The sequence below is a fragment of the Bos taurus genome, chromosome X (assembly GCF_002263795.3).
Source record: "Bos taurus isolate L1 Dominette 01449 registration number 42190680 breed Hereford chromosome X, ARS-UCD2.0, whole genome shotgun sequence".
Classification (NCBI taxonomy): domain Eukaryota; kingdom Metazoa; phylum Chordata; class Mammalia; order Artiodactyla; family Bovidae; genus Bos; species Bos taurus.
In genome coordinates, this window is record NC_037357.1 from 81968923 (window position 1) to 81981483 (window position 12561).

Below are 12561 nucleotides of genomic sequence, written 5' to 3' on the forward strand. Positions count from 1 at the left end.
CTCAGAAGATCACACTACCTTTTAAGACGTTGGAAAATGGGGTGTACAGCAGGCTGTATTGGGATGACAGTATAAAAGTATAGAAGTTTCTGGGAGAGTAAAAGTAAAGAGACACAGTTTCACCATCCTTATAATGTGGGTATTTTAGAATAAAAATTGACACCAAAAATTGCCACAAATAGAAAATCCTCAGGTTCTTACCAACAGGGAGCTTTGATGTAGATTTGCTAATATGAATGTGTGATTAAATAGTGAATGCTATGAATAAAAAATTTTGGTGGGTAATCATATAGATTAAATATATTATATTTTACAACTGAAATTGATGGCTTTTTCCACCAAAAGCCATCATAAAAGGAGACATAAAGGGCGAGGATAAGTGGAGAGTTGGATGTCCAAAAACAAGCCATGGAAAAGGACTTTTCCCTTCCTTCAACCGTTTGTCACTTATAGCTCCTAACATCTTGGCTTAAACTAAGTAAAGAAACTAGGTGAAGTCCAGTCAAAGCACAGGATGGACCAGAGTTAAGAGTAGGGCTGGAAATGGCGTCAAAGTACAAGATTTAGGCTAGGCTGGAACTATGGGCAAGGTTAGCCATATGGTGGGGTTGTGGGGAGCTGATATGCATGTTATGTTATGTTCTTGTTATGTTCTTTGCATCATAAATCTAGAAATTCTAGAAGATTTGGCATATGTGGCATGAGAGCCAGAGCTGTCAGCTAGCTCTTCAAAAAAGTTCAACATAACACCCTTATTAACATTAAACCTGGGATAATTTAAAATAATTTGTTGCTCTTATGTATAAATGACCCTGAACTATTTTTTCCATATTGTAGTACTAAGTGCATTCAGTCACATAAGCAGGAGGTAATGGAGATTAGATATTACTGGAAAGCATGGTAAAAATGGCTTCAGATTCAGACCTGGATTTAAATCTCTGGTACATCATTTATTTTCTGGGTGACTTTCGCCAAGTTGCCTAACTTCTCTGAGTTTCGGTTGCATTATCTGTAAAATTAAGGTGACAATAGAACCTTCTTCACCGAGTTGTTATGCAAAGTAAACAAGATCACATATGTGACATGCTTGGTTTAAGAGAACTCAATCAATCCATGCTGCTCCTATCCGTCTACTTATCATCCCTATTTCCCTTCAGTTTCTTTTCTTATTATTGACATAGGTCAATTAGCTTCTGCATCTTCTTCACCTTTTTGTGAAAGGATTGGAACATTTTAAGACAAAGATCTTCAGGATTTGTTATAAGAAGCACAGGGGTTATAATTACCTTATCTTTTTAGAATAAAACTCATTTAAAACAAATCTTACAAATTACTAAAGTCCAGAAGTGGCATTTGGAAAATTACCTTTCTTTGCAAGCTCCCAGACCATTTCCAGGAGACCCAAAGATGGCGGAGTAGAAGGACATGTGGTCATCTTCTCCTGTGAGAACTCCAAAATTACAACTTGCTGCTGAACAGCCATCAACAGGACAATGTTGGATCCCATCAAAAAGATACCACATGTCCAAGAGCAAAGGAGAAGCCCCAGCGAGACAGTTGGAGGGGAGAAATCATGTTTAGAATCAAACCCCATACCCACCAGAAATGCTCAGAGGGCTCAAACGAAACTTGTGCACACCAGGACCCAGAGTTCCCATAGAGACTGAACCAGAACCGTGTTTAAGTGCTTCCTGCAGAAATACAGGTCAGCAGTGGCCTGCCTCAGGGGCAGGGGCTCTGGGTGCAGTAGACCTGGGTATGGCATAACCCCACCATAGAGCCCCCAGAACTTACAGAGGACTAGGGAAACCGACTCTTGGAGGGCACAAACAAAACCTTGTGCATACCAGGACCCAGAAGAAAGGAGTAGTGACTCCACAAAAGACTGACCCAGGCTTGACTGTGAGTGTCCAGGAGTCTCTAACAAAGACATGGGTCGGCGGTGGCTTGCTGCAGGGTCAGGGGCACTGAGTGCAGCAGTGCATGCATGGCACCATTTGAAGGAGGTCACCATTATCTTCATTACCTCCAGGATAGTTTGGCCTCAGGTCAAACAACAGGGAAGAAACACAGCTCCTCCCATCAACAGAAAATTGGATTAAAGATTTACTGAACATGGCCCTGCCCATCAGAACAAGACCCAGTTTCCCCCACAGTCAGTCTTTCCCATCAGGAAGCCTCCATAAGCCTCTTATCCTTATCCATCAGAGAGCAGACAGAATGAAAGCCACAATCACAAAAAACTAACCAAACTGATCACATGGACCACAGCCTTGTCTAATTCAATGAAACTATGAGGCATGCCATGTAGGGCCACCCAAGATGGATGAGTCATGGTGGAGAGTTCTGACAAAACGTGGTCCACTGGAGAAGGGAATGGCAAGCTGCTTCAGTATGCTTGCCTTGAGAACCCCAAGAACAGTATGAAAAGGCAAAAGATAGGACACCGAAAGATGAACTCCCCAAGTCAGTAGGTGCTCAATATGCTATTGGAGATAAGTGGAGAAATAACTCCAGAAAGAATGAAGAGATGGAGCCAAAGCAAAAACAACACCCAGTTGTGGATGTGACTGGTGATGGAAGTAAAGTCCTATGCTGTAAAGAATTGCACTGCATAGTAACCTGGAATGTTAGGTCCATGAATCAAGACAAATTGGAAGTGATCAAACAGGAGATAGTAAGAGTGAACATTGACATTTCAGGAATCAGTGAACTAAAATGGACCAGAATGGGTGAATTTAACTGAAATGACCATTATATCTACTACTGTGGGCAAGAGTCCCTTCGAAGAAATGGAGTAGCCCTCATAGTCAACAAAAGAGTCCAAAATGCAGTACTTGGATGCAATCTCAAAAACAACAGAAAGATCTCTGTTCGTTGCCAAGGCAAACCATTCACTATCACAGTAATCCAAGTCCATGCCCGAGCAGTAATGCTGAAAAGGGTAAAGTTGAACAGGTTCATGAAGACCTACAAGATCTTTTAGAGCTAACACCCCAAAAAGATGTCTTTTTCATTATAGGGGATTGGAATGCAAAAGCAGGAAGTCAAGAGACACCTGGAGTAAGAGGCAAATTTGGCCTTGGAGTACAAAATGAAGCAGGACAAAGGCTAACAGAAATTTTGCCAAGAGAACGCACAGGTCATAGCAAACAACTTCTTTCAACAACACAAGAGAAGATTCTACAAATGGACATCATCAGGTGGTCAATACTGAAATTGGATTGATTATATTCTTTGCAGCCAAAGATGGAGAAGCTCTATACAGTCAGCAAAAACATGACTGGGAGCTGACTGTGTCTCAGATCATGAACTCCTTATTGCCAAATTCAGACTTAAATGGAAGAAAGTAGGGAAAACCACTAGACCATTCAGGTATGACCTAAATCAAATCACAAGGAGAGTATGCCGGTAAGTATTTAACTACTTACCAGTCAGAGAAAGCAGAAGAGAAAACAAAGGGTGTATTTGAGGACCAGGAGGAACTCCAGTGTATCTGGACACAAATTCAAATTAGTTAGTTAGTTAGATGCTCAGTCGTGCCCGACTCTTTGCCACCCCATGGACTGCAGTCCACCAGGCTCCTCTGTCCATAAGATTTTCCAGGCAAAGATACTGGAGTGGGTTGCCATTTCCTTCTCCAGGGGATCTTCCCAACCCAGGGATCGAACCCGGGTCTCCTGCACTGCAGGCAGATTCTTTACTGACTGAGCTACAAGGGAAGCAGATGGTAAAGCATATGTCTACAATGCAGGAGACCTGGGTTCGATTCCTGGGTTGGGAAGATCCCCTGGAGAAGGAAATGGCAATCCACTCCCGTACTATTGCCTGGAAAATCCCATGGACAGAGGAGCCTGGTAGGCTACCGTCTGTGGGGTCGCAAAGAGTTGGACACTACTGAGCGACTTCACTTACTTACTTACTTACTTATGATTATACAGTGGAAGTGACAAATAGAATCAAGGGATTAGATCTGATAGACAGAGTGCCTGAAGAACTATGGATGGAGGATTGTGACATTGTACAGGAGGCAGTGATCAAGACGATCCCCAAGAAAAAGAAATGCAAAAAGGCAAAATGGTTGTCTGAGGAGTCCTTACAAATAGCTGAGAAAAGAAGAGAAGCGAAAGGCAATGGAGAAAAAGAAAGATATACCCATTTGAATGCAGAGTTCCAAAGAATAGCATGGAGAGATAAGAAAGCCTTCCTCAATGATCAGTGCAGAGAAATAGCGGAAAACAATAGAATGGGAAAGACTATAGTTCTCTTCAAGAAAATTAGAGATACCAAGGGAACATTTCATGTAAAGATGGGCACAATAAAGGACAGAAATGGCATGGACCTAACAGAAGCAGAAGATATCAAGAAGAAGTGGCAACAACACACAGAAGAACTATACCAGAAAGACCTTCATGACCCAGATAACCACGATGGTGTGATCACTCACTTAGAGATAGACATCCTGGAATGCAAAGTCAAATGGGCCTTAGGAAGCATTACTACAAACAAAGCTAGTGGAGGTGATGGAATTCCAGTTCAACTACTTCAAATCCTAAAAGATGATCCTGTGAAAGTGCTGTACTAAATATGCTAGAAAATTTGGAAAACTCAGCAATGGCCACAGGATTGGAAATGGTCAGTTTTCATTCAAATCCCAAAGAAAGGCAATGCTGAAGAATATTCCAACTACTGCACAATTGCACTCATCTTACACACTAGCAAAGTAATGCTCAAAATTCTCCAAGTGAGGCTTCAACAGTATGTGAACAGTGAACTTCCAGATGTTCAAGCTGGATTTAGAAAAGGCAGTGGAACCAGAGATCAAATTGCCAACATCTGTTGGATCATCGAGAAAGCAAGAGAGTTCCAGAAAAACATCTACTTCTGTTTTATTGACTACCAAAACCTTTGACTAGTGGATCACAAAAAACTGTGGAAAATTCTGAAAGAGATGGGAATACCAGACCACCTAACCTGCCTCCTGCAAAATCTGTATATCAACAGCTAGAACTGTACATGGAACAACAGACTGGTTCCAAATCGGGAAAGGGGTACATCAAGGCTGTATATTGTCACCCTGCTTATTTAACTTATATGCAGAGTACATCATGCAAAATGCTTGGCTGGATGAAGCACAAGATGGAATCAAGACTGCTGGGAGAAATATCAATCACCTCAGATATGAAGATGACACCACCCTTATGGCAGAAAGTGAAGAAGAACTAAAGAGCCTCTTGATGAACATGAAATATGAGAGTGAATAAGTTGGCTTATTCAACATTCAGAAAACTAAGATCATGGCATCTGGTCCCATGACTTCATGGCAAATAGATGGGGAAATAATGGAAACAGTGAGCGACTTTATTTTATTGGGCTTCAAAATCACTGCAGATGGTGACTGCAGCCATGAAATTAAAAGTCACTTGCTCCTTGAAAGAAAAGCTTTGACCAACCTAGGCAGTATATTACAAAGCAGAGCCATTACTTTGCCAACAAAGGTCAAGCTAGTCAAAGCTATGTTTTTTCCAGTAGTCATGTATGGATGTAAGAGTTGGAATATAAACAAAGCTGAGCACCAAAGTATTGGTGCTTTTCAATTGTGGTGTTGGAGAAGACTATTGAGAGGCCCTTGGAGTTCAAGGAGATCAAACCAGTCAATCCTAAAAGACATCAATCCTGAATATTCATTAAATGGACTGATGCTGAAACTTCAACACTTTAGCCACCTGATGCGAAGAACTCACTCATTTGAAAAGCCTCTAATGCTGGGAAAGAGTGAAAGCAGGAGGAGAAGGGGGCGACAGAGAATGAGATGGTTGGATGGCATCACTGACTAGAGGGACATGAGTTTGAATAAGCTCCGAGAGTTGGCGATGGACAGGGAAGCCTGGCATGCTGCAGTCCATGGGGTTGCAAAGAACTGGGCATGACTGAGTGACTAAACTGAACTGAGACCATTTTCAAAAGAACTCATTTCACTTTTTCATATGTGGAGAAAAGTAAATGATTAATAAGCACTGTAAAAAATATTTTAATGAATCTAGCTATGGTCCCACATGGGAGAGATGAAACAGAAACTGGTATATTAAGTTAATACTGGATATTTATTTTGCTTTCTTGGGCAAGTACATTGCCTTTCCTAAAATTCTATAACATCTAATTTCTTTACTTTCCCTCTCCTGATTCCCTTTGGTTCTGGTTCCAGCATGAAGGATGGACAGCAAACTAATAAGCTCTTATCCTGGATGACCTGAACTGAACATTGTTGACCCTTAGAGCTGTCCTGCAACTGCACCTTGGAGTAATCCACTAAAATGATTAACTTAATTTCATGTTCTAGTTCTTAAACTCTGAGAATCTTTGCCATGTTACAAAGCTGCAGACCCTGTGAGTGTCCTGAAAGTTGAGATAACATATTAATTACACCACAAACGAGATTAGAGTTTCTATGTGAGTTGAAATGTTAATTACTCTGAATGTGCCTTTTTAGTTTCCTATGATGATGAACAGGGATAAAGTTCTGTTATTTTATATATATATATGGAGAGAGAGAGAGAGAGAGAGAAATGTTTTCTAGGAATATCATTGTGAATAATGACTCCTCCCTGCCTCTGATGCTATCCATCAGAACAAGAACAATGAAAAAGCATTGGATTCAACCAATATTTATCAAGGAGTTATTATGTGCTAAGGACTTCCATATACATTATCTATGGTTAATCCTTAGAAGAAGGTACTATTCCAAAGACAGTTTACATGAGTTGCTCAAGGCCACAGCATTTCTAAAGAGTGGAGTCAGATTCAACTTCAGGCCTCTGTTACCTGTATTTTTTCAAACTCAGTATTCTTTCCACAGCATCACATCTGAAATAGGATGATTCTTTAGGGATGAGGTATTTGTCGTGAATTAAGACTGTGGAAGTGTTATTACTTTGACATACAAAATGCATGGGAAATAGGATTTCTGTCCTCCCACAAAAGTTTAAAGACTTTATTTTTAGGGCAGTTTTAGGGTCACAAAAATTGAGAGGGAGGTATAGAGATTTCCTCTATTTTGTTGCCTCCAACATATGCATAACTTTCCCTCATTATCAACATCCTCCACCAGAGTGTCACACTTGATGAACTTACATTGAAACCACATCATAATCACTCAAAGTCCAAATTTTACACTAGGGTTCACTCTTGGTGTTGTACATTCGATGGGTTTGGACAAACGTACAATGAAATGTATACACCATTATTATATCATACAGAGCATTTTTACTGCTATAAAAATCCCCTGGTATTCTACCTATTCCTTTCTTCCCTCCTCAAAATCCTGGCAACAACTGATCTTTTTACTGTCTCCATAGTTTTGCCTTTTTCAGAATATCACAGTTGGCATCATTTAGTATGTAGTCTTTTCAGATTGATTTCTTTCACTTAGTAATATGTGCATGTGTTTCCTCCATGTTTTTTCATGTCTTAATAGCTCATTTCTTTTCTTTTTTTTATTTTTAGTGGAGTATAGTTGATTTACATTGTTGTGTTAGTTTATGCTGTACAGCAAAATGGATCAGTTATACACATACATCCCTTGCCTGGAGAATCCCAGGGACGGCAGAGCCTGGTGGGCTGCCATCTACGGAATCGCACAGAGTCGGACACGACTGAAGCGATTTAGCAGCAGTAGCAGTAGCATACATATACATCCACTCTTTTTTATAGATTATTTTCCCATATAGGCTATTACAGAGTACTGATTAGAGTTCCCTGTGCTATATTACATATCCCAGGACAAGTTCCCTGTCCTTATTTTATATATAGTGGTATGTATATGTTGATCCCAATCTTCCAGTTTATTCCCTCTCCTACCTTCCACCCCACCCCTTTAACCATGTTTGTTTTTTACATCTGTGACTCTGTTTCTGTTTTTTAAATAAGTTCATTTTTATCATTTTTTTTTATATTCCATGTATAAGTGATAACATGACAGCACATTTCTTTTTAGCTCTGAATGATATTCTATTCCATGGATGTATTATAGTTTATTTATCCATTTACAAATTATGAATAAAGTTGAAAGGTAAGCAATTTTCAAGTCAATAAATTCATTTAGTACTATTTGCTAAATGATGTTTGCTAAATATTTGCTAAAAATGATTTGCCTTTCCCACTTCTTTTCCCCACCTCTTTTCCCCAGAGTCTAAAAAGAAAAGCACACCTTTCAAAGTAGGTCAGATGGCTAGTGGGAAGCTGCCATATAGCACAAGAAGTTCAGCTTGGTGCTCTGTGATGGTCCAGAGGGGTGAGATGGGTGGTAGGAGGGAGGTTCAAGAGGGACGGAGCTCAAGAAGGAGTATATATATGTATACATATAACTGATTCATGTTGTCGTACAGCAGAACTGTACACATGGCACTCTAAAGCAATTATACTCCAATTGAAAAAATTAAAAAAAAAATATTTTTTTTCAAAAAGCAGGGTAGGTTCAAGTTTAAACTAGTTAAGGTTAAGTCACTTAACCTCTCTTCAACTCAGCTGTCTCATCTTTAAATGGGTATAATAATAATAATACTAACTTCATAAGATTGTTTTGAGGAATCATGAAGTCGGTTATGGGCTTCCCAGGTGGCTCTAGTGGTAAAGAATCTGCCTACTGATGCAGGAGATGCACGTTTGGTCCCTGGGTGTGGAAGATCCCCTGGAGTAGGAAATGGCAGCCAACTCCAGTATTCTTACCTGGAAAATTCCACGGACAGAGGAGTCTAGTGGGTTACAGTCCATGGGGTCCCAAAGAGTTGGAAACGACTGAGCCACTGAGCATGCATGCCCCCATACATGCACACATTGGGTTATGGGATTATAGACTGCGTGGAAGGTAAAGAATATTTCTCCCATAGACATCCATGTCACAATCCCTAGAATGTGTGACTGTATTGTCTTACATGACAAACGGACTTTGCAGGCTTAAGTATCTTGAGATGGGGAGATTATCTTGGGTTATTGGTGGGTCCTTATAAGAGAAAGAGGGAGGCAGAAGGGTCAGTGTCAAAGTGATGCAGTGGGAGAGAGACTTGACTGGCCACTACTGGCTTTAAAGATGGAGGAAGGGGGCTATGAGCCAGGGGATGTGGACAGCTTCTAGAGGCTGGAAAAGGCAAGGAAATGGATTCTCTCTTAGAGTCTCCAGAAAGGAACACAGCCTATTTGATATCTTGATATGGCCTACAGAGTTGTATTTTTAATTTCTGACTTCCAAAAGTGTAAGATAATAAATTTGTGCTATTTCAAGTCATCAAGGTTGTGATAATTTGTTACAGCAGCAATAAGATACTAACATAGGTAGAGAAGCTGTTACTACTCTATTTACAATCTGGCTTTCTGGCTTTCTTCACAAGGCAATGTAATCTAAACACTTTCCCAAAATTAAATTCAATCTTTTTGCTCATGTACACACTATTTTCCAGCCCCTAGCTACTGTGAGTCTAAAGGCAGCCACCTGTAAAGAGTAGCCCTAGTTCTCCTACAATAGACAATGGACAAGAGGCCTCTCAGGGAAGCTGCAAGACAGTTTATAACATCCTCTTTATAGCTTTTCTACTTACACATGGAAAATCACATGCTTTAATCAACAGCCAGTGCAATGAGTTGGATCACAAAAACCACACTTTGTGGTCCTATTCAGGGAAAAATGAATTCCTAATTATGGCCTCCTTTTCTCTGGCAGGGGGTTCTGAGCTTAACACAGAGATCCAAGAGCAGGAGTCAACCCTTCAGGTAGAAGGCACATGGGAATTAGAGCTCATAGAAATGGGAAAGGGAGGAGAAACAGAAGTGAGTCAGTCAGAGGGAAGCTGGAAAAAAGAAGGAAAAAAACAACAAACAATCCAGCCAAATAAAGAGAAGTGAGAGACATCATCCCACAGTTGATCTCTCCTGGGTTCTCACTCCCTCCCATTTTGGAAACTTTCCAGGTATACTCTAGGGGCTTCCCAGGTGGCTTAGTGGTAAAGAATCTGCCTGCTAATACAGGAGATGGTGGGGAAGATGCCCCGGAGAAGGAAATGGCAACCCACTCCAGTATTCTTGCCTGGGAAAGCCCATGGACAGAGGAGCCTGGTGGGCTACAGTCCATTGAGTCGCAAGAGATTCCCACACGGCTTGGCGACTGAAAAACAACTAGTGCGGGCGCACCTGCCTTTGGAGGCTGCGCTGGGACAGCTATTAGCTGGGGTGTGCTGGGAATACTCTTTGCGAGAGCCGGCGCCCTGGCGGGGTAATGCGGAGATCGCAGGAAGGAGTCACAGGGCGCGAAACGGAAAGACTACATCTCCCAAGCCGCCACGCTTTCCAACTGGAGTCTAGGGCGCTGACTGCTCCCCAGTTTCCGTAGGGAAGCGCCGGGCTACCGCAGCTATTGTGCGTCGCGCTGTTGCCCTCCTCTTCCCGTTCGGGCGTCTTTGGAGGAAGGCTACGTTTCATTGTCGCCCGGCTTAACACCTCTGGCGCTTAGCAGGACAAAAGGCCGCTCCCTCGGACCAGGAAGAACTTTAGGAGACGGCAGATTCTGGTAAAGAGACCCTAGGGTGCAAGTAAGATACAGTTTAAGGAACCCGAGTACCCTGCCTCGGTACATGGGCTTCGCTGGGGAAGGGCGGAGGCGCTGGCTTTAAGAAGGGGGAGGGGACAGTGCACTCCGGGTTACCCGCGGAGCTCGGCAAAGGAAATCTTCTGCTGGCTCGGCAGTTGGGAGCAAGGAGAGGCACCTCCCACCCTCAGCGCTCACCCCCGCCTACACCCTGGGCGGGCCAAAGTGTCACGTTTGCAGTTGCTCGGGAAGGATCCAGCCGCTCTCCCGAGAAGAGACGAGTTGGTTTCTGCTGCCTGTCAGGGGAGCGATGAATAGGGGGCATGTTGCTTGTTAAGCAGCACCCCGCCGGGATCCAACTGCGTTAGTTAGCTTTTGCCGTCACCTGAAGCAATCGCCGGGCCGCCCTTTTCCGGTACAGACCAGCCAGCTCTCCCCAGGAATCTCATCTGAACAGGTATCTGTCCTCTAAAGGGAGGGAGGCTGCAGCTTCCTAAACGGGTCCTGCACTCTGCGCAACCCATCTTTTCCTCGTACTGTGCCACTGATGCTCTTGATCTTTGTGTCTTTCCTTTCTCCTTCCAATCCCTGTCATCAGAACCATGGGGCATCCCCCGCTGGAGTTCAGCGACTGCTACCTGGACAGTCCTGATTTCCGCGAGAGGCTCAAGTGTTATGAGCAGGAATTGGAGAGAACCAATAAATTCATCAAAGATGTGATCAAAGACGGCAACGCGCTTATCAGCGCAATGAGAAGTAAGTGGAAGACTTTGATGAGCAGTTTCCCTGAGCCGGTGCTTCTGGCCTTTGGAGATCTTCCACACCCCAGCCCAAGTGTCTGAGGCTCATGGTTTTCCGGATATTTTGGAAGTGGGGTCAGTAGAAGTGGAAGTTGGTGGCTACAACTAGAATTGGGGTTTTCCCCTTTAGTGGTTTTGGTTTTATAAGACAGGATCTGTAGCTGAGGGACTGTCTTGTTCAGCAGCTATCCTTTCTTGTCAGACTCCTGTTCTAAAGGGACAGGCCACTTGTATTGTCAGACATGTTTATACCCATGTATGAAAGGGACATCTAAGCTGACCAAGGGACTGCCCCACAACCTCCTAAAGAATTGGGAATTCAGGCCAGCAGCTTGAGTCAGGGTTTTGTTCCTGTTTGGCCTCTAGTTGCTGCAGATAAATATGGGGGTAGTAAAAAATTGCCAATGGCAAGTTATTTTCTAAGGAAAGCACCTTTGCTCTTTAAGTTACTGAGTTATGATTGTGTTCAAGGTTGGTCTAAGTTCGGAATTATTAAATGACCTCATGTGCCACTGAATTCTCCTCACAGGTGAAACAAAGACCTGCCTAGTCCCTAGCAGGAAGAGCCCAGCTCCCTGGGAGCATAGTAGAGAGCTCAGGTTGGGAGTCACCAGGTTGAAGGAACCTCACCTAGCTTGGCTTTCCAGGTCCTCAGAACTAAGAACTCTGGGGCCCTCCCCCACTTCCCCGCTGTGTATAGATTTTTTATTTCTGCTAGTTGGCAGAAGGTTTGGAGTAAGAGAAAGAATAATAAACATCCCCAACAAGAGTGCAGGCAGATCAATCCATTGTGCCAAAGTATATACCCGTAAGAATGGAAGATAGGGAATGGGTGGTGATAATCCATTTTTTCTCTTGGTTGAAGGATGATTATGAAAAATAAAGTCAAAGTCACTGGCAAATATATTCTGTATACCTGTAATATTTTTTTTCTGAGTGGATTTATCCCACAAATAGTGTGTCTGGTCCAGCGTGGGGACCTTCTTAAGGCAAATACAGCCAACCAAGAGCAAGGAGCAAGACTTGGGAGCCGCAGTGCAGTGGTTTTTGTTGTGCAGCTCTCCTGATTTGCCCCTTGGAGTCTGGGCTTTCCCTGTATATGTTGTCTGCCTACTTTGGTCATAAGTGTTGCAAGTTCCTACTTGTTGTTTCATTGAATTGGATCATGTGATGGTGTGTCTTATTTTA

The 12561-nt window shown here is 42.6% G+C and overlaps 1 protein-coding gene across 4 annotated transcripts in view; it reads left to right on the forward strand.

Annotated features, from left to right (window-relative positions):
* Nucleotides 1-10374: 10374 nt before the first annotated feature.
* The window catches only part of OPHN1 (oligophrenin 1), a 627113-nt gene continuing 624926 nt past the window's right edge, over nt 10375-12561 (forward strand). For 3 of the 4 annotated variants that reach the window (XM_024988791.2, XM_024988795.2, XM_024988793.2), the window contains exons 1-2: nt 10375-11030; nt 11172-11329. In XM_024988791.2, coding sequence (XP_024844559.1) covers nt 11176-11329 — 154 coding nt within the window. In that variant the 5' untranslated portion in view covers nt 10375-11030; nt 11172-11175. The remainder of the gene's footprint in view (nt 11031-11171; nt 11330-12561) is intronic. The other variant, XM_024988792.2, reaches the window with a different exon arrangement.